The sequence below is a fragment of the Eptesicus fuscus genome, chromosome 22 (genome assembly GCF_027574615.1).
Source record: "Eptesicus fuscus isolate TK198812 chromosome 22, DD_ASM_mEF_20220401, whole genome shotgun sequence".
Classification (NCBI taxonomy): domain Eukaryota; kingdom Metazoa; phylum Chordata; class Mammalia; order Chiroptera; family Vespertilionidae; genus Eptesicus; species Eptesicus fuscus.
The window spans coordinates 4,986,980-5,011,833 of record NC_072494.1 but is presented as its reverse complement, the minus strand read 5'-3'; the positions used below and the strand labels follow the sequence as shown (position 1 = coordinate 5,011,833).

General features: G+C 50.3%; 1 protein-coding gene across 1 annotated transcript in view; it reads right to left on the bottom strand.

The window, feature by feature from the left end:
* NTNG1 (netrin G1) overlaps positions 1 to 24,854 on the bottom strand; it is a 201,066-nt gene that overhangs the window by 32,838 nt on the left and 143,374 nt on the right. The window contains exon 4 of the mRNA XM_054711459.1: positions 6,043 to 6,215. Coding sequence (XP_054567434.1) covers positions 6,043 to 6,215 — 173 coding nt within the window. The remainder of the gene's footprint in view (positions 1 to 6,042; positions 6,216 to 24,854) is intronic.

The following is a 24,854-nucleotide window of genomic DNA, read 5'->3' as shown; positions in this document are numbered from 1 at the left end:
TCAGACTGGGGTGTGTCCTTGGGCCAGAGCTCAGTGAAATTCTCATGACAACAGCAGCGGAGTACATTGTGTGCGGACTGTGTACCTGCCACGGTTCCAGATACCTCACATGCATGAATTAGTTTCACTTTCATGACAACCCAATGAGGTCAACACTCAGGTATATTTCACGGGTGGGAGAAACTCAGACATGATGAGCTTGCCCATGAATATCTCAGTAAGTTGGGAAAGAGACTGGGGTTTGAATTAAGCGGTGCTACCTGCTGTTCAGCTGTGGGTGTGGTTGCAATATAATATAGGTACGCTGTATGACCCTTCAAAATGCTAAAGCTTATGAATTCCCAGTCCTATCTGGCCTCATGAGCTTCAGATAAGAGAGTGCAGGCTGGTGGTTGCATGAATAGTTTGGTATTCTGGGTTTTCTAGATCGGGCCCAAAGGTTGGTTCATATACCTAAGGCTCTGCAAGGAAGGTCCTCTCTTATTGGGCCGACAGGCTCTCATCTGAAAGGTTGGTGGTCCAGGTGCTGAGGCCAGGAATGCCACTTAGGGAGGCCCATGGAAACCAGCCGGGCAGGGTGTCATCTCCAGATGGCTGGATGGGCCATGAGCAGCCAGGAAAACAAAGCGAGTCTTTCTCCTACCGTGTTCCCGTCACGTTCTCAGTAGGTCTCTTCCTTAGGAGACTGGGTCCCCTGGGCCCGCTGTGTTAGAGCCGATGAGCAGTGAAGGCCATATTTTCCAGGAGACCCAGGAAAGTCAACAGGAGGTCAATGTACCCACATGGGCATTATAGAGTTCTTTAGGTTCACTTATTTGTTCACCAGGTAATTAATTCCATAAACACTTATAGAATACTAGAGGCCCAGTGCACGAAATTCGTGCAAGGGTAGGGTCCTTAGAGGCTGCCGGCTGCCAGCCAGGGCCTCCCTTCCTGTGGTTGGCCGGCTGGCCGGCCCCGCCTCCTGGTGGAACTCCTGGTCAAGGGGACAATTTGCATATTAGGCTTTTATTATTTAAGATAGATAGCCCCATTCTTAAATGGCTAGCATTTTAGCTCCTGAAGTCAAACAGAGCTGCGTTTAAGTCTTGCTCTGTCATGCGTTAGATGTGGGACCTTGAGGCACCTAATTAACCTCTCTGTGCTTGTGTCTCCTTATTTGTAAAATGGGGGGAAATAGGATTGAATGCAAGAAAGCACGCAAAGCACTTCCCAAAGTCTAAAAGCCTCTGGCAAGCTTAATCAAGAGGAACTGGCATTATTATTCAAATTTGGGTGATCAATAGTAAGTGTCCATACATTGCCAAGACTCCAGAGAGGAAAGAGCAGTTGATGTGGCATGGGAGATCCACAAACTAGATAGGCTATGCTGAGGAGCTGACATTGACAAGCAGCCTTGAAAATGAGCAGAATTTCCACTGAGAGCGAAGAGAAAGGGATGACTTCAGTATCCAGGGTGTTGACTTTGAGATTTACACAGCTGGAAAAATTGTCTGGATTCATCAGAAAAATTCAGGCTATAATTGGTAGATTACTGTTGAACCAATAATACTAAGAACTAAAACCCAGGTATAGATCGGAATATCAAGGAACTGAAAAACACCTGTAGCTCGAGAAGAGGTAGAGGTGGGGAGTCAGAAAATGTAAAGCAAGGGCAAAAGGGGGTTCTTTGAAGACAAAGAAACAACAAGTAGAGATCCAGGGAGAGAAGCAGGAGAGAGTGGGGACAGAAGCAGAGACCAGAGGAAGTCACTGAGGTCCCCTGAGAAGCAAGATGGGGTCAAGACACAGCGGGGTTCTGACCCTCTTCTGACCCCGACTCGCTATGTAAACCTCCAAGGTTCCTTCCCCTCCACCGTCACCCGATTCCACGGCTACAGCGTGAACACAGTAGCATCTTCCTCATAAGGTGGTTGTGAGTTAAGAATGAGCTAATGCACTTAGAGCACTTTGGCAATTGTCTGGATGATGACATATATGTGTTAACCTGGGAGAATATAAATCGATCAATGCAAATGCAATACCAGAGAAAAGAAGAGAACCACCGCCAATTACTTCCCCTCACTCCGAGGAGCCCTGGCTCGTGTGCAACAATTCAAGTTGGATTTCTGAGCAAACAAATAATGTCAATGTCAGACCAATTTAATTTTCTTTCTTGGGAGAATATGAGACCGTGTCGGTAGAAGGAAAGTGGAAGATTGAATACAGCTCAACTAGCGGGGATTTCTGTCTGCCTCCATGGCCTTATTTTAAGGGTCATAGAACATGGTATGGAAAGCAGTTTGGTAATATTATATTACTAGAGGCCCGATGCACGGAATTCATACAAGGGGCTTGGCCCTCGCAGCCACCGCGGCCTGCCTCGGCCCTTGCAGCCCCGTTTTCATCTGGAAGGTTGTCCGGAAGGACGTCGGAAGGTCGTTCGGCTGTCTGGTCTAATTAGCATATTACGCTTTTTTTATATAGATCTTTCCTGGAGTGATAGTTTCTAAGGTTGATTATTACGTTTGCAGCATCTCCATGCAGAAAAATATTGTGTGTTATTCTACAGGGATCAGAATGGAAAGAGGTGCAACTTAATACTTTTATGCATGAGCTGATCAGTGAGCATCAGGAGAATCTGGACAGAGTCGCTGTGGACTCAGAAGCTAGAAGAAGTAACATTCAAAATGGGATTCCCTCAGAAACAGCACGAGGATCAACAGGGAGAAGAAGAGAGAAGTCTTACCGATAGAACATCACTTCTACCCACTTCTGTACAGAAATAAGGAAAAGATTTCGATGCACACATCCAGGGATTAACCCAGAATGGGTGTTGTTCCCAAGTCACCGAGAAGTTGATGCTGAGCGGTCTCTATGCTGAGCGGTCAGAGACCGCAGCCACTTCCTTTTTACTTCCTAGGTTTTCCATTTCTGAATTAGGATATGGCATATCCTAAGTGTCCCTCTTCGAGAACTGACTTGCAATTCACCAAATGGACTCACAGGTCTGTGTGTGTGTATGTGTGTGTGTGTGGTGGGGGGGGGGGGACTGCACGCGCACGTGCCCGTGAGCTCATGTATGCACATGCATAAGAAAAAGCCAATAGACAGGGAGAACCATAACAGCGCTACAGGTCCTGTGCTCGACTTTACATTCCCACACTAAAAAATGAGAGAGATTTCCTGGGCAAGCAGCCACGTAAGAGGCGTGCACATCTCACCACCCGGAAAAAGGAATTACTGATGCTGACCTGGACAGGAAAAGAAACCGGGGCCAGTGTAATTCTTTCTCTATTTCAAAAGAAAAAAAAAGGTGGTTGGAAATGCAGAGACACTCACTATTGATGTTAAGGAATAAGTTCGATAACAAGGAAAACTGTCCTCCAATAAGGGACAAGTCTGCCTGGGAAAAGAATCCCAAAGATGGACTTAGTTTGAATACTTAGCTGGTGGCAGGTGCCACGCCGTGCACACTGCTGCATTAGCTTATTCCGTTCTCCCAGAATGCCCGGGGACATGCGCTGCTGTGATCCGCACAGTACAGCTGGGACCTGAGGGTTGGAGAGGTTCGTTGACTTCTTCGAGGTCACACGGCTAGTGAATGGCTGGAGCGGGATGGGATCCTGGAGCCCGTGCGTGCTCAACCACTGAAGTGCTTCCTCTCCTCCCTGGGCATGCTGCAGCACTGTCTGATATGGCAGTGATGCCAGGTAAGGGGTTGCTTCCATTGTGGGAAGTTTCCATTGCAAGACGGGACCATCGTAGGTAAGCTCTAGGGCAGGCATCCTCAAACTACGGCCCGCGGGCCACATGCGGGTGTTTTTGCCATTTTGTTTTTTTACTTCAAAGTAAGATATGTGCAGTGTGCATAGGAATTTGTTCATAGTTTGTTTTTTTGTTTTTTAACTATAGTCCGGCCCTCCAACGGTCTGAGGGACAGTGAACTGGCCCCCTGTTTAAAAAGTTTGAGGACCCCTGCTCTAGAGTCTTTAACCTAATTTCCTGATGCTGAGAATTGAAACATTAGCTCCAACCTCCTTGGCCACCGTGTCCATCTGCCACCTTCCTATCTTACAGAGACGGGGGAGAGTCTAACCGTCGATGGAAGGACAGGAAGAGGGAGGAGATGGATGGACAATGGAATCGATGAGGAAACCTGGAGGAGGGTGCGTCCCTGCGGCCAGGGAGTGGACTGACGTTCATTTCCACGAAAAGCGTGGCTGGCACAAGGAGGTCTCCCCAGCGCCAATGTCTTGAAATAAACAGACTTGGAAGCACAGTTACAGGTGGAAGAACAGGGGCCTGCTGGCGTAGAAGCCAACGCCTTGGACAGCAGCGTGCCCAGACGCCCCTCTGGTGGCCTGGACACGTTGGCCTGCCCCGCGGGCCCGCCGGGATGCCGGCCAGTGATGGTCAACTTGACTTTCTTCCGTCCTGTCTCACTAAAGACGCGGCAGACACTGAAAATGAAATCGGAGCCATTTTCACGGTGGGGAACTTTTAAACTCAATTTGACGACCGTGGCGATGGGGATGCTTAGATGGCCGGCCACTGGGTAGCAGAATAAATAACCTCAGGGGTTCCTCCAGAATTCATGAGCGATGGCCCGCGGTGATCCGGGAAAGCCCGGGAGAGGCTCAGTTAATAAAATCTCCCCGAAAAATCAACATTTCTGCCCAACAGGGCTTTGTGTATTAATTTGAGGAGCTGGATGGTCATTTTTCCCTTTAACACAGATAGAAACCGAATCCCCTTACACTGAGCGATTTTTTCCTCTGCTTCATAGAGATTTCATCATCATTTCCTGCCCCCGCACTCCACGGCTTGTCACTGGGCTCATTGCTCTTACGATTACCTTGATAACATCCTGGGCTGGTGGTACTGGTTTTAGGTTTTGGCTTCTCCCAGCGGTGGCTTTGAGGCTCCCGGTAACACTCCCCACCTTGCACGGAGCAGGGGGCTTTGCGAGTTTTCCTGCTCTCGTAGCTTCCTCTCACCTGGGCGGGTGCAGGCTCCACCTCACCCCTTCTCTGCTTTTGAACGATGGCAACTTGGGCTTGTGCAAGTGGCCAGGGGCCCATCCCTGGGAGTGGGCGGATCACCTGGAAGTGGTGACTTCTCTCCGTGAGTGTGTCACAGCGTGGTTTCAGGGGGGCACACGCGAGTGGTCACGGGGCACCCCCCAGGGGTCCTGTACGCACAGGTAACGCCTCGCTCTTTTCACAGGGACACAAACGTATCTTTTCTCATTGTGGCCCTCGCACGCCTACAGTCACTCTCTTTATCCAAACCAGGGGTGGGGAACCTTTTTGCTGCCAAGGGCCATTCGGATATCGATCCCATCATTCCCGGGTCATTCAAAAATCGTCACCTTAAAAACTAGCCTGTTCTATTTGCTCAAACATTTAATTAGCTCACCCCTACTGCCTGGGCAGGGCCAGACCCAATGATTTCACCGGCCTTGTACGGCCCGGGGGCCGGACGTCCCCCATCCCTGTTCTAAAGGGCGTCTCTGCGAACAGGACCCAGGCCTCGCGTGACATTCTCAACCGAGGGGGGTTGGAAAAAGCCCGTTATTTCACTGGACAAAGCTAGGCTGCGGCTGAACTCGGAGAGGGAAGCATTTCTGAACAAAGCGTCTCTCGGGTCACCCAGCGTGAGAAATGGGACTGCCATTATTTAGGGACTGTCCCGGAAGTTGTTTATGGTTCATGTCGAGTTAGCGTTCTCACGTCTTTGTTATTTTTATAGGAGACTAATTTGGGGGAGGGAAGAAAGCACCTGTTTCGCCCACTGAGAAAAAAGAACAGTGCTCCTGTGATTTCCACCATCTCCCAGCCCACGTGATGGGAACACCGGCGGACGGAAATGAACAGGGTCCCCGTGCTGACATGGGCCTAAAAGTGCTGAGACAGGGACTGGGAGCTTCAGCTGCATTTGGGAGAGGGACCCGGCGGCTGGGGAGAGGCGTCAGAGAGGAAGAGGCCAGGTGAGATGGGGAGGGACAGCGGCCGGCCGGCTCGTCGCGCACAGAAGCCGGGGTAGGAGCGAGCTACTCACAGGTGTTCGCGGTGCCCTTGGGGATGGGGAGGTAGGAGCCGGGGCTCCACGGCCGGCCCTGGTAGTTCTTCTTGCACTTCCCGCAGTCGGGCCCTGTCGTGTTGTGCTCACACTCACAGGCCAGCTTGCTGTTGTCGTACACGCACACGGTGGCGTGGAGGTTACATTTGCACCTGGGCGGGAGAGACAAGAGGTCATTGTCAGTGAGGCTGGCCTGGTGGTCATGGAGCCTTTGCCCACCCGTGTCTGGGGGTGGGGGCTCCGGTGCCACCTACAGGCTCCCGGGGAAAAGGCGGATTTGCAGCCCCGCCCTCAGAATCCTTCCAGCAAGTGCCCTGGGGGTGGGTGGCTGGGGTTCTGACCCATCAAATCTATGACAATTGCATGTGGGTTGGAACTAGTGTTCTGCTCTGTTCTCCCTGAAACCAGAGGACAATTCTTTTTGTTTATTTTTATGTTTAAAAATATTTTTTATTGATTTCAGAGAGGAAGGGAGAGGGAAGGGAGAGGGAGATAGAAACATCAATGATGACAGAGAATCATGGATCGGCTGCCTCCTGCACCACCTCAGAGCCCGCAACCGGGGCATGAGCCCTTGACCGGAATCGAACCCGGGACCTTTCAGTCTGCAGGCCGACGCTCTATCCACTGAGCCAAACCAGCTAGGACGATTCTTATTTGCTTAAGAAGAAAGATAACCATATGACAGTGTGCTATTCCGATGTATTTCATGGAGCCCCCCAGGTTATATCAGCTGCTCTCATGCCTAAGACCCCATCTCCCATCAGAAGCGTTTCCCACCGAGGCCCCCTAACCAGCCCGAGGGTCGTTCCTCAGGTGCCCCCCTCACGGCCAATGCGCTCGTCACCAAGGAGTCTCAGAACCGGGTCACCTGGCTCAGGGAAAAGATGCTTATGTCTCCTAGCAAACCCAAGCCTTTGGGGTCCTTAGCCAAGGCCTCGCCTTCGGAGCCTTCCTGTGAAGCTATGATAGATGAGAGGCCACAGCAGAATCTGCAATTTCCACAGAAATACATTCCCACATCCAACGTCTTCGACTGCGGAATTGCAAAGGCCAACTTGATGTCTGTTGAGGGAGCAGGTTATAAATCGTAACACCCCAAGCACGGGCCTCATCCTCTAGATCAGTGGTCGGCAAACTCATTAGTCAACAGAGCCAAATATCAACAGGACAATGATTGAAATTTCTTTTGAGAGCCACATTTTTTAAACTTAAACTTCTTCTAATGCCACTTCTTCAAAATAGACTCGCCCAGGCCGTGGTATTTTGTGGAAGAGCCACACTCAAGGGGCCAAAGAGCTGCATGTGGCTCGAGAGCCGCAGTTTGCCGACCATGGCTCTAGATTAAAGCCTAGGTTGATGGAATGACCTGAGCGGAGGTCAGAGCAATGTATTTGGGAAGGGGTGTGTCACTCAGAGGAGAGAACCAGGACACCCCAACTAGGGGGGTGGTTGAGAACCAAGATCTGTCACAGTCAGAACCTGAAAATGTTTCTCTGTGTGCATGCATTTTTATTTTTAAATATGTTTTTTATTGATTTTAGAGAGAGAGGGATAGAGATATAGCAACACTGATGAGAGAGAAACATCATCAATTGGCTGCCTCCTGCACCCTCCCCTCCCCCAACTGGGGATGGTGCCCACAATCTGGACCTGTGCCCTGACCAGGAATCGAACCAGTGACCTCTTGATTCATGGGTCAATGCCCAACCACTGAGCAACACCGGCCGGGCTGTGTGTGTGTTTTTAAACTAGTCTGGCCTCTTCCAGGATCCGGGATGAAAATATAGAAAGAAAGCCGAGTTTCATAACAACAAAGAAATATGGTGGCGTTTTACATCGCTGTCCTCTGCGGCGGCTGGCATGCATCGGGAAGAGAAGCAATACTCCTTCTTAGGGAGGAAAAGAAGGTTCCTCAGCAAGGGCTGCTGGTTTCTCTGGTGTCTGTCAGTGACAGCTGGGCGCGCTCCTGCGCTGATGACCTGTTGGGAAGACTGACCTACATTCACCGCAAGGAAGCAAAGGGATGGCTCCGACCAGTCTTGACAGAGGCCGCGCTCGCTTCTGCCTAACAGCCAAGGGCACCCACGTTCCCGGGGACGAGCCTCAGCTTCGTCTGGGGCCTCCTACAACTTGTGGCACTTGTAGCTACACCCTGCCCTCGGTAGAGTCGTCGGTGGCGATGAGCTCTAAGGCCACTATTCCAACAACCCCTATTCAACACAGACACGACACAGAGCCTCCGGAAATGGGCGTGACCACCATCTTTGACAAAGAGAAGAGAAACGTGGTTCAGGGAAGAGAACTAGAGAGTGTTTCGTTAGGAGCGGGTCTTGTAACAACCCTCTCCGTGCAGGGAGCGGCTTGTGCTAAGCTGCCTATTAACAGGAGCGTTCTCCTTACAACATCAGCACCTTTATTTATGGGTGTGTTTACACATGGAAGATGTTAGGGACCTAAGTGGTAGAAGCACCCGCGTTCACTGACTTAGCACCCTCTTTTGGTGTCAGAAATTCCAAATGAGGAAATGAACAGTGGGACCTCCTCCCCGAAAAGTACAGGCTGGTTTCATGTGTGAAGACCAAGAATGCAATAATAGTAAGTTGGATGATATATCTTGTTACTGTTAATACTTTCACACATGCAGTCACTTCTGAGATGCAGGCAATTTCCATCCTAAAGACTTCATATTCACCGAGAAAATAGTCTCTGAATAACAAAAGGAGGTGAAAGAAGAATAGATTAATGTTTCGTGGGTCATCTTCACCTGTCCAAAAGCTTATTAATCATTCTAGTCTCAGCTCAATTCATGACTCTCCCTGATCTCTTCTGCCTACTCTAGACACCCCGATCTCTACCTTTCTGATTTCCTTAAATGCTTCTGTGTGTTTAGTTTGGTTGATGGTTGCTTAAGACTCTGTGCTTCTAAAATTTTTACTCATTGGCATAAATCTCTCCCATTTTAATGTGTGCGTGTCGGGTGAAATATCCACTCTGTACCTGGTCTTTCCCATTTGCCTCTCCAACATTTTCCTCTCTCTTCTTGAGTTTCTACACTTGCTGTCTGTTTTCTCATCATCTCGCTCTTTCCAATGACCATAGCTTCTCTGGCCAAATTCATCCACAGCCCTGGCCGGGTGGCTCAGTTGGTTGGAGCATCGTCCCATACACCAAAGGTTTCAGGATCAATCCCCTGTCAGGGCACGTGCCTATGTTTCGGTTTGATCACCCATTGGGGCACAAACAGGAGGCAACCGATTGATGTTTCTCTCTCTCTCTCTCTTCCTTCCTCCCTCTAAAAATCAATTTAAAAAACAAACATGTACTTGGGTGAGGATTTAAAAAAAAAAGATCATCCACAACCTCCTGTTGAAAACCCAATGGATATTTTCCCTGCCTCAAGAGCATCTTACTCTGTAGACCATTCCCTTTCCCCTGCTGGATTCTCGCGCCTATTTCCAGAACCCTCTTCTCCTGTGTGTTCTCTTCCGGGCTGTTGTGAGGGTTCTGGCCCAGCAAGGTCGGCCTAAGTGACTCTCCTTGGGCACCCATACCCAGGTTGTCCCGTAGGTTGCCTCTGTGGTCCTTAACTGCCTTTGAGTTATAGGCAAGTGAAAGCAAACTTACATCGATTTTTGTTCCCAGAAAAAAAAAAATAGACATATGCAAAGTAAGCTCACACATATGAAAACAGTTCAGGAGATGCAGGGGTTCTGTGTTACCCACAGAGATCCAGGGAGCCCCCCATCTCCTTCCATCATCACCACGTGAGGATTATCTGATTGACGTGTTGGTAAGTCCTGGGTCTCCATCTCCGCTCTCACTCCCGGGCATCCCAGACTCCACATATCCCCAACCTCGTGCTTTGGCTTCCCTCTCCCACTGAGTCCTCCTCCTGTGGGTTCCGACTCAGCACACGGCATCACCTTTCAGTCAGTTGGTCAAGAATGACTCCTTCTCTCCCTTTCCTACCACAGCTCCTTGTCATCACTCAGCCTCTCCGCAGGTTCCGAGACGCCTCCTCCTGACAGCTCTCAGATCCACCCAGTTCTGGCCACCGCCACTTCCCCCGTTGAGATCAGCATCATCATCTTGGATCTGGTTCGTCGCGATGGCTTCTAAACAGAGCTTACTGCCTCCAGTCACGCTACTCTCTCACCCAATCTCAACACAACAGTCCAAACCATCCTTTACTCCAAAATATGTGGGTCAACCTGGCTTAGAACCATAGAAAGATTTCCCATTGTTCTCAGGAGAGAGTCCATGCTCTACAACATGGTCTACGAGTTCCCTGGAAGTCTACGTCTTCTCCTGCCGGAATGCCTTTCCCACATGCTCCTCTGATGCGGGCAAGGCTGGTCACTGTCTCTACTACAGACGTGGGTTGTATTGTCACTGTGAGCTCCTGGGAGCAGCAGTCCCGTCTGCCTGACTTACCACAACATCCCTAGCATGTGTCAAGTGCTGGCGCATAAGTACTCAGAAAATATTTGACCAATAAACAGCTGGGCAGAGCCCTGCTTGGACACCAGTGCAAACTAACTTCAGCCGCAAATCCGGGCCATCTGTCCCCAGTCTCTGTGTGGTCTGCTGTCCTAGGGCTGGGCATGTGGAAGTGGACATCGAGGCGCCCCCACATTGGCCCATATTTGGAAATGACTCCCTTGCATTTTCTACAGCTCAGTGTATTCTCATCAGCCGTGCCAGCCAGACACTGAATCCTCCATGGGGAACCCCTGCCCTGGGGAAAGATGGATTTCATAATGACGGGCGATGGCTCTCGATTCCCAGGGGTCATGACCTCCAGCCTTGTGATTTCCCAGACACCTGCTGGTCTCTGACAGAGTCATTATCCTCTTCCACGGCCCCCCAGCTCCCACCTCTAGCAGCTCCTTAGGCGGGGAGGAGACCTGGAGGCCTGGCGGACTTTGCTAGAGGAGAAATGCACATCTGTCTGATGCTCTGGGAGCGCAGCCTACTCACCAGCTCCGATTACGCACACACCTTGCACCAAGGTACCGCCCACAGAACTCACTGCCTTGCTTGTACCTGGGAGAGCCACTTGTGTGTAAGTGACAAAGTGCACACGCTGTCAAATACGGGCACTGCTGAGATGGACTTAAAGTGAGCCTGCCCTAGCCAGTTTGGCTCAGTGGATAGAGCGTCGGCCCGCAGACTGAAGGGTCCCGGGTTTGATTCTAGTCAAGGGCACATGCCTGGGTTACAGGCTTGATCCCCAGTAGGGGGCATGAAGGAGGCAGCCGATCCATGATTCTCTCTCATCACTGATGTTTCTATCTCTCTCTCCCTCTCCCTTCCTCTCTGAAAAAAAAAAAATATATATCTATATTGTAAACAAAGTAAGCGCTAATCTGCGGAGCGCTGGGCTGCAGCGTGCTCCTGCTCTCAGCCAGGTCCGCGCCCCTGTGTTTCGGTGACCAGCTGTCACGAGTCAGTTTAATCTCGCTTGTAAGAAGGTCTGTGCACCTGCCAGTCGGTATGAAATTAACCCATACAGCCTGCCTGTTGTTTTTTTTAAATTATATAACTTAATATATTTATCCCGGGAAGCATGTGATCCACCCGCATCTCCTGTGAGTTCCAGGTGTGTGTATAGAACCTAGGAGCTGCCTTCGGAGGCGCGGAGACGAAGGAGTTTGGAACGGGCTTTTTCCAAAGAAGCAGAGGCGGAGGGAAGCCAGGCTTCTGCCGTTGGGTCCGGGCTGGCGCTGCTCTGAGCCCGAGGGGGATGAAGGTCAAGCAGCTCAGCCCTTCCCAGCCCTGGAGGAGCCCCAGCAATGTGCTCCCGGGGGCACATGCCCCTCTCTCACCTTGCAGATGAGATCTTTTTTTTAAAATATATTTTATTGATTTTTACAGAGAGGAAGGGAGAGGGATAGAGAGCTAGAAACATCGATGAGAGAGAAACATCGAACAGCTGCCTCCTGCACACCCCCCACCGGGGATGTGCCCGCAACCAATGTACATGCCCCTGACCGGAATCGAACCTAGGACCTTTCAGTCCGCAGGCCAACGCTCTATCCACTGAGCCAAACCGGTTTCGGCCAGATGAGATCTTATTATATAGTTTTATTTAATGAAGGTTTTTCCTTAATGAGCCCCCCCGCCCCGCCCCAGGGTATACATTTCAGGTGCTACAGGACCTGAGTCAACCTCCCTTTGCGCCCCCTGAATTGGATCGGCACTCGGTCCACAAATGTGTTTAGCAGACATGTCAGCATAAACCCCAGGGCTTTGCAGAGGTCTTTTAAAAAAGATGATATATTATCAAAGGCCTCGGCAACCCCTGACCTTTCTCTTTGCACTTTGACCCACGGACATGTAGTTTCCGCCTTAAGGCATGGTTTGAGATGGGAGACGGGCATCACTAGCACTGAGAGATTATGAGTCGGGATGCCGGACTCAGGCAGCCGGGGTTCAAGTCCAGTTCAAATGCAGGTGGACGGTGTTAGTGAGCACAAGCGTGGGACCTGGGTGTCAGACGACCTTGGCTGCAGGCAGGGCAGTGGGCCAGCCCGGGGACCTCCCTCCCGACGGCAAGCAGAGAGAAATGCATTCCTCCTTTGCTTCCGGCATTTAATGCCGTCCCTCTGACGCAGCCCGGAGCTTACCTCTGGAATCTGGCACTGGCTACACCTAAGCAATGACCAAACATCATCTTACAGCCAAAGACCAGATCTGCAGACAGCCAACGGGCCTGGTCTCACCCTGATCCCACCAGGGCTCCCATCTTTCCAGGATTCCACCCCCCTTTCCTCCATTGACCGAACCCGGACTCTGACAGTAGTTGTCACTGGGAAACAAACATTCTTTCAAGAGATGTATTTTTATCATGTCTGCAATGGCCCGAGTTCAAGGGCAAATACGTATCTGCTTATGGGGTAAGCCTTGGAAAGCAGCCACACACTGACAGACCAACCGAGAGGCTGGGCACCCTGCGTGTGCTGGGATCCCTGTCTTATGAGAAGCACTCGGGAGAGAAGAGGCATGAGGGTGCTAGGAAGCCACCCCACAAATCGAGGGGCAGTGTGCCCACGCTTCCCCGGCATATGGAGACCCCACCATGGACCCCGGTGGGCTTTCCTCTCCTGGGCTCTGCTCTTTTTTTAAAAATATATTTTATTGATTTTTTACAGAGAGGAAGGGAGAGGGATAGAGAGCTAGAAACATCGATGAGAGAGAAACATCAACCAGCTGCCTCCTGCACACCCCCTACTGGGGATGTGCCCGCAACCAAGGTACATGCCCTTGACCGGAATCGAACCTGGGATCTTTCAGTCCACAGGCCGACGCTCTATCCACTGAGCCAAACCGGTTTCAGCAGGGCTCTGCTCTTGGCAGAATTATTTTTGAAAACTGATCTAGGCCTATTTTTTTTTTTCCTTTTTGGAAGCAGTGAAATGGAGTTAGTTACACAGTTTTCTCTAAAAATAAAAACTGAGATCTTCATCAGTTCTCCACGGACACTGGGATCTTCGGATCTTCTCTTAACCACAGAAGGCGATGGGTTCGCTCCCCAAATTCCTGGAACGAGGGCCAGAAAGCGTCTTGCACAGCCGAGCAGTAAACGACTCAGAGATCCGTGTGGCGCTTTTAAAACCCTCTAAAAGGCCCATTTAAACTTTACTTGAAACCCTAAACTTACCCAGAGCGAAGCATCAGATGGCATGACTCACTAAATGGCTGGTTCTTTTAAGTAAAATGAAACGGAGCCCCTTTTCCATTGCTCGGCCTGCCAGGGAGACGCGAGTACCAGGACTATAAAATAGAAACGGGAGCGTATAAATCTGAGAATGGACGCACGCACGAGACAGACGCAGGTACAGGATCGCGCGCTCTGGACCGCTCCCTGCGCTCCCCAGGAGTCTGCTTAGATAGGAGGTGCTGAGGACGGAAGACAGATTTAACGAGACAATTATCACACTCCTGATGGCCACTGTTCTCGGCCCAAGCGATCAATCTGAACATCGGGATGCAAAGAGCTTGTTGCATGAAAACAAAACGAATCCAAGGCCAATGAGCAATGACGAGATGGCCCTCGATGCTTACTATACAGGCACGGCGAACTTGTCTATTCTAGTTCTTTTTGAGGAGACAGGAAATTGAAGAGTTTCCAGTCCCAGACTTACTAAGGATCGTAGTTCAGGGTTCCAGAATCTATGAGAGAGATGGGGCACGTGGTTTTAGGAGTGTGGACTATGGGACAAAGGGCTGGAGTTCAAGGTCTAGCCCTACCACGAACCTGCTGGGTGGCCCCCTCGGAGCCTCTGCATCCTCACCTATACTTTGGACTACGGTCAGCACCTAGGCGACGGGATGGCTCCACAGGCTGAAGTAGGCCATGTAAGTACCTGTCACAGAGGCTGGTAGCTAGGAAGTATGCAGTACATGGGAGCGATTACTATAGGGCAGTGGTTGGCAAACTGCGGCTCGCGAGCCACATGCAGCTCTTTGGCCCCTTGAGTGTGGCTCTTCCACAAAATACCACGTGCGGGCGCGCATATACAGTGCGATTGAAACTTCGTGGCCCATGCGCAGAAGTTGGTTTTCGGCTCTCAAAAGAAATTTCAATCGTACTGTTGATATTTGGCTCTGTTGACTAATGAGTTTGCCGATCACTGCTCTATGGAGATCCTGCCACTTCATGGCTTGGCTGCTTAAAAGTCCTTCACGCATCCCCCCCTGTCCTGCCCTCCTCTGTAACACGGGTGGGAACTGTGATGCGCACTTCCCCAGCCTCCCCTGCCTCTAGGGCTGGCCGTGCTCGGTAGTTCTGACCATGTGACCTGCATGGAGGGTTCAGGAGCAGTTTTGAAACAGGACAGCTCCCATGGAATCATTCCTTTGGTCTTGTGCCTTTTCCTCCTTTTTTTTCTTTCTTGTCTGGGATCCAGATTGAAACGCTCATGGGACTTCAGGTGTGGTAGCCATGAGCATGGAGGTTGCACTGAGCGGTGGGTAGGCAGGAGGCCGGAGAGAACCGAGGCCTGCCGATGTCCTCCTCACTGTCAGAGCCCAGCCCGGGGACCTCGCTGGGGCCCACGAGCTCCAACCTGTTTAAGACTGGCAGCTCTCCCGTTCTGGAAAACTATCCACATATTCCTGATATGAGAGGCAGTCGCAAAACTCGCGGAGGTATTCACGCTATGTTCACATGGACTCATCCGTTCCGTGGTTTACCACGTAACCAACGGCTGAGTTAAATTTCTCTCCTGGTTTTTCTTTTTATAGAGAAAAACAAACAAACCCCACATAAGTGAAATATTTCTTTCATCTACTTTTCTTAAAATTTCCAGTTGGATGTGTACTCTACCATGATGCTACATTGGGTACTTCGTTAGATTAAGAAATAGGCCTCCTGCCCTAACCGGTTTGGCTCGGTGGATAGAGCGTTGGCCTGCGGACTGAAAGGTCCCAGGCTCGATTCCGGTCAAGGGCATGTACCTTGGTTGCGGGCACATCCCCAGTGGGGGGTGTGTAGGAAGCAGCTGATCGATGTTTCTCTCTCATCGATGTTTCTAACTCTCTATCCCTCTCCCTTCCCCTCTGTAAAAAACCAATAAAGTATATTAAAAAAAAAAAGAAAAGAAATATGCCTCCTTTGGTATTCTCCGAGAAACCGGGACAACAGAAACAGAGGGCGGGAACAGGCCTCAAGCTCTCTGTGCTCGGGGAAGCTGGGCCCAGGAGGCTCGGGCTACAGACCCGGGAGGATCTGACGCTACAGAATTCCTTCTGCGGTGAGACTGGCAGGTGCATTTCTAAGCTCCCATAAATATGCATACCGATCGTCTTTCACAAAGGTCCGATTTCCTCCAATGGTTGTATCAGAGTCTGATTAAAAATGAATCAGACAGAAGGTATAGCTTTATGACTGGGCTGCGTGTTGAATCTGTACAAAAGAACACGCTACAGCAACCTTATTCTATACTTTGACTTTTCACTACAAAATCTGAGAGAGACATTGAATTAGGTTCCCCTGGGTGGTATGGAAAATGGGGGGAAACAGCTCCCCCCCAATTCTCCCTTCTCTGAGAAGTACAGTAATACCCAATAGAGAAGAGTGCACCTAGCAAAGCCTTTGTCTCCCCCCACCCCTTATTTGGTGGCCTACTTTTGTTAACAAGCCTTGGAAAAGTTGAAGTTTAGAGATGAGAGAGAGAGAGAGAGAGAGAGAGAGAGAGAGAGAGAGAGAGAAAACCCACCCACTAAAGGAACCTGATCTGAACTTGCTGTGACCAGTGGACTGTGACCTGAACTGTGTCACTGAAGATGACGATCAGAAACAAAGGCTCTAAAGCAAAACACCAAGAACCCTGAGACTAGAAATAAAGAAAAGCAACGGCCCTGGCCAGTGTGGCTCAGTAGGTTGAGCATTGTCCCATGCACCAAAAGGTTGCCAATTAGATTCCCAGTCAGGGCACATACCCAGGTTGTGGGTTTGATCCCTGGTCAGGGTGTGTAAAGGAGGCAGCCAGTAGATGAGATGTTTCTCTATCTCTCTCTCTCTCCTTCCCTTCCTCTATCTCTAAATCAATAAAAAAATATTAAAAAAAAAAGAAAAGCAATGATTTCTAAAAAGATCCAACAGATTGGATATGGTCAGGTAAATATAACTACACCGAGTGGCCAGATTATTATGATGATCTCTGAACGCATAATAATCTGGCCACTCAGTATATATATTTGAGGCCCGGTGCATGAATTCGTGCATGGGCGGTTGGCTGGCCTGCCTGCTGGTCGAACTCCTGGTCCAGGGGACAATTTGCATATTAGCCTTTTATTATATAGGATATACACTGAGTGGCCAGATTATTATGCGTTCAGAGATCATCATAATCTGGCCACTCAGTGTAGACTGTAGCTACTGGAATGACTGATAATGTCATAATCATAGTTAGTCTTTCCATCCATAGGGTTACGTATTCCAGAGTGGGGTCTGCACTGAATAGGGAAGGAGATCTTAATGAGAAGTGACATTTAAAATAACAATATGGATCCCAGTTCTATTTTACAGTCCAGTAATACATGCCCACGGAACCCGGGCTCACTCACTAGCTAGCTGATTCCCTTTTTTGGGGGGGGTGGGGGGAGGGTTATCCCAGCTTCCTGGGGCCAATTCTTTTGAAATGTGAAGGGTCTGGTCTGTGTTTGAAAAACAACCTACCTACATTGGCTGCCTGACTGACCCCGCCTTCTACACGGTGTCGGGTCCATCTAAATTGTAGTCTTGCTCACCCCAAGCCCTTTCTCCTTCCTTCGGTAACAACCCTTTGGGACCCCCCCACCGCCCTTCTCACTCCCAGGCTAAGAGGGCCAGGTCGGCGATGCTGGCTTGCAGCTCCAAGGGCGAGCAGAGAGGCCAGGCTCAAGCCCATCAACCTACTTCATCTCCTCAGACGCCAGGATGCGTCCCAGGATGGAAACGCGGCCCCATCCCTCTGCACACTGGCCCTGGGTCTTTGCTGAGGTTATGGGACTAAAAAGGCCCCTTCCTTCCTTGCATCCCTGTCTTCTGAGACCCAAAGGCCTCTGTTTGGATTCCCGCTCTCCTCCTTGTTGGCGGCGTGGCCTGGGGCAGGTTGCTTCCCTTTTCCACGCCTCGGTCTCCTCATCTGTAAAACTGGACGATATCGCCCCTAACTCACGGAGTTGTGCTTTCCTTATCTTCGAAGCATTTCAAAACAGTGCCTGGCACTTAGTAAGCGCTAACCTTAGCGTCAGCCCCATCGTCTTCGTTATTCTTGTCAGCGTTTTGGTTGTGGGAAGAGAAGCTGCCAGAGGCAGTGCGTGTGGCGTTCTCTGTAAGACACGTGCTGCGTTACCCCAGGGGCTTCTGGGGACCCCTGGTTGACAAGGAGCGTCAGCTCTTCCCGAAAACAGGAATGTTGTTCTCTCTCCCCCAAGACTGTGTAGTTTGGACACGTAAACGTTCAGATCCTAAACCCAATTGGAAAAATGCTGTTGACCCCTACACACCACCAGAGAGGTAGGGAGTGAGGATGCATCAGCTGAAACGAAGGTGGAAGATTCTGGAAGTCTCACGGCCCAGGATGCACTCACACAGAGATGAAGCGACCCGGGCGGGGGCCAGTACCTGCCCCAGTGCCGTCGGGGGCCTGGAGGGTCCCCTCCCCGCGGTCCAGCCTGGAGAGGGCTCTGTGCGGACCCCAATGGGAAGGGCCCGGGGCGGGCAGGGCTGCGAACAGCAGATGCTGACGGCGCTGCGGCGTTTAATCCGCGGGGCCGCGGGGAAAGGTCAATTGCCGCACTCAGAGGAATGAAAGGCGGCAGTAAAAGTCAAATAGATGCGCCATTAGACGGGCGTCTCAGGCATGAAAATGAGGCTTTCAAGGCGGCTCACACGAATGCGCAGCGAACACGGGAGCTTGCTGACAAAGAGGAAGACGCGAGGCTGACGGTGAGGCTGCCCGACGGGGCGCCCCTGCCCCCGAGGAGCCTGTGTGGGCCTGTGCAGTCCCCGCGGACGGCTGTCAGGACCCTGCCTGGAAGCCGGCGGTGCCAGGCGGAGCCGAGACACAGGTGCTGCGGCCAGCCTCTGGCTCTGGCCCGTCCTGCTCCCGGGACTGGCAGCACCCCGGGCTTTTCTCCTTCCTGGCAGCCCACCGTGCTCCTGACCTTGACCCCGGCAGCCCACTGTGCTCCTGACCTTGACCCCGGCCCGGCACCCAGCTCAGCTCTCCTGTCTGGGTGCCTACGGGGTCCCAGACTCATCCCAGGTCCCGGGGCCGTGACTCTTCAGTCCAAAGCTGTCTGCCGGCTGCCCGTCCTTCAGACCCTGATCTCCACTTGTGACCAGACCGACCTGCACGCACGTGGCTTCTGCGTGGTGGATGGCTGGGTCAGGGGAGGCTGACCCTGACCAGTTCACCCTGGTCACTTCCAGCACCGGGTCCGGGGAGGACGCCCTCTCCTAAAGCAACCTTAGGGCTGTGTCTCTGGATGTGTCTCCTCCTCTGGCCATGCCCCCGTCAGAACCGTCCTGCAGGCAGAGGCGGAATGAAGGCAGCAGACGTGGGAAAAGGGGGCAAAAGCCACCAGGAGACAGAAAACCCCCAGAGCCCTGGAAGTCGTGGGGATACGGCGACAGAATACCGGGCGTCCTATACTAGGTTGGGAAGGTGTTTCAGCCATTTTCATTTAAAGATCTAAATAAGGGTAACACCAGTAGGCTAGGGACTAGTAAAAGGCCTATCTATCATCTATCTATCTATCTATCTATCTATCTATCTATCTATCTATCTATCTATCTATCTATCTATCATCTATCTATCTATCTATCTATCTATCTATCTATCTATATCTATCTATCTATCTATCTATCATCTATCAATATATCTATCTTTCAATATATCTATCATCTATCTATCTATCTATCTATCATCTATCTATCTATCTATCTATCTATCTATCTATCTATCTATCTATCTTATTGTCCCCAGCACGGCTCACTTCATCTCTGTGTTCATGGGTCATGGGCCATAAGACTTCCTGAATCTTCCACCTTAGTTTCAGCTGACGTATCCTCACTCCCTACCTCTCTGGTAGTGTTTAGGCGTCAATAGTTTTTTTCAAATTTGGTTTAAAATCTCAAAGTTTAAAATCATGTCATTCATATGTACATATATACATATATGCCACCAATATATATATATTGGTGGTATAATTGCCTGTTTTACAAAAATGAGAAAAATTGCCATTCTCTAAGAATACCATTGCCTTTCCAGGCTCGATCCTGATGCAACAAAAAATTGACACGCACCATGATAGTCTAGGGCAGTGGTCGGCAAACTGCGGCTTGCGAGCCCCACATGCGGCTCTTTGGCCCCTTGAGTGTGGCTCTTCCACAAAATACCACGTGCGGGCGCACACGTACAGTGCGATTGAAACTTCGTGGCCCGTGTGCAGAAGTTGGTTTTCGGCTCTCAAAAGGAATTTCAATCGTTGTACTGTTGATATTTGGCTCTGTTGACTAATGAGTTTTCTGACCAGGGTCTAGGGTTTAACGATCACACAGGAGGATGTTTCCCGGGGGTAAATCTGACTGCACGCATACACAGAGTTTGTTAGACCATAACGATGCCCGTTCACTCAACCACAGCTCGCTGGGCGTGTGAAGTGAACTAGGCCCGCTGGTGTCCGGCCCTCAGCGCTCTTTCACGAATCTCCAACCCACGTGTTTCTATGTCCCGTCTCCATCCTTAGGGTCCTATATGGTGAAAAAAACCTATTTGGGGCAAATATGAGGATCTACACTTCCTGTTAGGGGCAGACGCTGGTTTAGAATGCCCAAGTCTCCATTCAGGATGCAGCTCCATTTTCCAATTAGATCTGGAAGGAGCAGTGATTTATCATATGGCTTAATGCCATGAAACATTTATTGAGCTCCCAGAGTGTGCTAGGCATTGTTCCCGCTTAGCAGCCCCCCGTAAAAGAAGACTAATGAACACATGCGTGTTCCATAGATCAAGCAAGCAATATACATTTTAAGAAATTTATAAATATTTAATCAAGATGTTCTACAGTCACTCTGACAGAGAAACCTAAGCTCTTTGGATTGCTAAAATAGGAGTCTAAATAACAATGGAAAAGTCTACAGCTTTTGTGGGCAAAGTGAATAGAAAACATCTCGAAATAAACATTTCAACGTGATTCCATACCCTGTCTCCTAAATTTCCCAGAAAGGACTGAAGATCAGAGAACATCTTACATTCCCAACAGACAAGATGATTTAATTTGGCACCATTTAAATCTAGACAGAAAATGTGGAAGATTTCATATGATCCCAGTAGCTTCTATGTTAATAACTTGGAAGGGATTTGGAGTCTGACTTTATCCTTTCATCCTGAATGCCTTTAAATATGAGAACACACACACACACACACACACACACACACACACACATGCACATACACGCACACACACGCACACACAGAAATGGGAGCCTTTGTCTACAGGTCTATAAATTCTATTGGGTTGGCATTTTGTGGCTCTTTGAACATCATCCTTGACTCTAACCCCCTTTGTCCTCAAGTTAATTTTAGCTCCGCATGTCCAGGTCTCTGGGGAGACTGAGCCATAACAAACGTCGCTTTGAGACAGATTTGGGGTCTATATTTAAGTAAAGGTGCCGTGACATCTGCGCAGGCGCCATCCTAAGGAAGTCCTTCTGTGATGGGTGTGGTGAACCTCGACTTCCGGTCTCTCCAGCTGGTATGCCCTGCACCTGTTTCTCCACTGTGAGAGGGAACCATTTGGTGTGTGGGAGGTCTACAGTGGAGGGACCTGGAGAGTATTATGCTGAGCGAAGTAAGCCAGTTACAGAAAGAAGTATCACATGATCTCACTCATATGTGGAATCGAATGAACCAAATAAACTGATGATCAAAAACAGATCCAGAAACATGGGAGCATGAATAGACTCTTGAACTTCAGAGGGAAGCCAGGGGAGGGTGGGAGGGTGGGTGGGAAGAGATCAACCAATGAACCTGTATGCATACCAATATATGCATAACCCTTGGACACAGACAATGGGGTGGTGAGGGGGATGGGAGCGGGCTGGAAGAAGTTCATGGGGGGAAAAGGAGGACCTATGTAATACTTTCAACAATAAAGATTTAAAAAAATTGCAGAGCTTAAAATACCACCTGAGTGGACATGGGTACAATACTATCCAAAACTGTCCCTTAACTCTCCACCACAACTGTACTTCCCCGCACCAACAGAGCCACCAGGAGAGCTGACAGACCTGTGCCAACTGCTGCTGTGGCAAGGAGCAGACACAAATTACAGAACGTTTATCTGTCACTAGCTTACTGGCCGAGGCGGAGTAGGCAAGGCACACTGACACAGCGGGGGAGGTAGCACATTTATGAATGGAAAGAACATTGGCTTTCTGTTGAGTTGTTTGCTGCTGCTGGAGAAACAAAAGAGGTAAATTTCACGCTGTTTAATAAAGCCTTGAACGAAGGTAAAACAGAATAAGGCTTGGGCCTTACCGCAGCGGTGTGCTAAGAACCCGCCCTCCCCCACGCAAAACAAACGCAGTGTCGTTTTAAGACCTTTAAAATAGATTTCAAATTCTTAGGCGTGCAGGTCCTGAGGGATTATGTTAAGTCGTTCTTACAAATCGTATCTCGTGCCAAGTGGCATATAGAAAAAAAAATATGCAAAAATATGATTATGTTTCATTGAAGATTCGGTCTATTCCGTATGATGGCTGGATTTGAATTTTTATATTTATAGACCTCATTACATCACATATGGTAAGTGACTGTAAAATATGCATATATAAAAATTATAATGGGTTTACCTATATGCAAATCAGTAAATATACTCGTGTGCATAATTTTAAATTATCATTGAATGCCTCAGAAATGGGGCTGGAATCCAGTTGTTTCTTTTGTTTATTATTGTTAATCCTCACCTGAGGATATTTTTCCCATTGATTTTTAGAGAGAGTGGAAGGGAGAATTGGGGCTCGGGGGGGGGGGGAGAGAGTGAGAGAGAGAGAGAGAGAGAGAGATAGTGATAGAGAGAGAGACATCGATTGTTGCCTCCTGCACGTGTCCTGACTGGGGCCAGGGATTGAACATGCAACCCAGGTAGTGCCCTTGACTGGGAATCGAACATGAGACCCTTCCGTGCTTGGGCCGGCGCTTTAACCATTGAGCCACACCGGCCAGGGGCAGTTGTTTCTATAAGCTCACCATCATTGGTGGCCTCTGGCTATGTTTTATTGGTAGGAATCATCATTTTTTTGGACAGTTCCTAATACAATTCCTCTTGTGTTGCTGGCCCACAGAGCCTTTTGGGGGGTGCAGGACTATCCCTCTGTTCTTCTGGGGTGCTTCACTGTCACCAGTGAAGAAAAGAACAGAGAACAGATGCTGAAGACATACTTGTGCTTGACTGCACAGCAAGAACGAGGAAGTATTTCTGTAACAAACCGCTTAGATTTATTTTATTGAAAAATAGGATGCAATAATAAGTAACAATTTAAGTCATCAGCCGTACCAGAAATGTTAAGAAAGGTGGAGGAACTTAAAAAATCTGAGAGATCTTGAAATCCTCAACTGCCCTTATTCTATTTCTGCTTGAAATGAAACTCGCACCGTTGCCTTGTGCTTGACAGTTTACTAAGTGTTTCCACAGCTATCCCGCGGCTACGCTTCGCGGCAACTGGGGGATTTCACAGATGACGTAGGCGTCTCCGAGGCCCAGGGGACCGCACCTCCCCTCCCTGAGCAGCGGGGAGGGCGCCACGCCTGGGTCTTCGGCCCCCAAGTGCTCCCCGCCCCCGCACCACCGCACCCCGTGCTGTCAGCTTGGGCGTCGCATGCGCTGGGGTAACGCGCAGATGCGTTCATCCCCCTGCTTAGATCCTGCTTACCCAGCAAGCTGGCTACAAAGGGAATGGACTCGCGAACACAGGCCTCCCGGGACGGCAGCAGAATGGCATAGCGCCTGCCCCATCCAGCCAGGGGTTAGGCAGTGACAGGTCCCAACAACCACACTACCTGATCTGCGCCACTGAACACCAAATGGTGGCGTTCCAGGGAGAACAAAAGGTCTCATGTCCTAACTCTGCTATGCTGCCTGCAGGTGCACCTGGGAACAAAAGGTCTCATGTCCTAACTCTGCTATGCTGCCTGCAGGTGCACCTGGGATCCCTCCATTCCAGGTATTCCTTTGGGTGAGATATACCCACTCCTTTTATTTAGTACTAGTGGCCCGGTGCATGAAATTCATGCACGGGGGGATGTCCCTCAGCCTGGCCTGCACCCTCTCCAATCTGGGACCTCTCGGGGGATGTCTGACTGCTGGTTTAGGCCTGATCCCACAGGGACATCCCTCTCACAATCCGGGACTGCTGGTTCCTAACCACTCACCTGCCTGCCTGCCTGCTCGCCCCCACCCCCCACTGGCCTGCTCACCCCCAACTGCCCCCATGCCAGCCTGATCACCCCCAACTGCCCTCCCTTCCTGGCATGATGGCCCCTAACTGCCTCTGCCTTGGCCCTGCCACCATGGCTTTGTCCGGAAGGACATCCAGAAGGTCTCCCGGTCTAATTAGCATATTACCCTTTTATTAGTATAGATTATTTTTTAAAAATATATTTTTATTGATTTCAGAGAGGAAGAGTTAGAAACATCAATGATGAGAGAGAATCATGGATTGGCTGCCTTCTGCACGCCCCCTGCTGGGGATCAAGCCCACAACCCAGGCATGGCCCTTGACCAGAACCAAACCCAGGACCCTTCAGTCTACAGGCCGACACTATATCCACTGAGCCACATTGGCTAGCGCTACCCGCCCCTTTAAAAAGCACTTAAGTTACTGCGATGGCAACATCATGGCGCACAGACTTGGGAAACTGTCCGAGGGAGAGCGCCGTGGAAAAGGGGGTGGAAAGGGGGTGGGGCTCTGAGCACGTCTGATGGTGGGTTTCGGGGCTGGGAGCCTGTGGGGTGCCCGCGGCGTTCCTGCTGGTTGTGGGATGGGTGGGTGTGAGAGGACCCTCTACCTTCGTTCAGGGCTCCCCTGTCCCTGTCCTTGTCTCTGTCACGCGAGAGCAGCCTGTTCGTGCTGAGACCCTGTCAATCACACTCGGGATCCCAGAAGCCGCGATGCTAATTTGGGAAGACTCGGCCGCGGCGGGGCGATCCCCAGCGCTGACACGGAGCCTGTCTCTGGGTAACCGGGTACGACACAGGCTCTCTCCCACGGAGGAATCATGTCCCGAGTG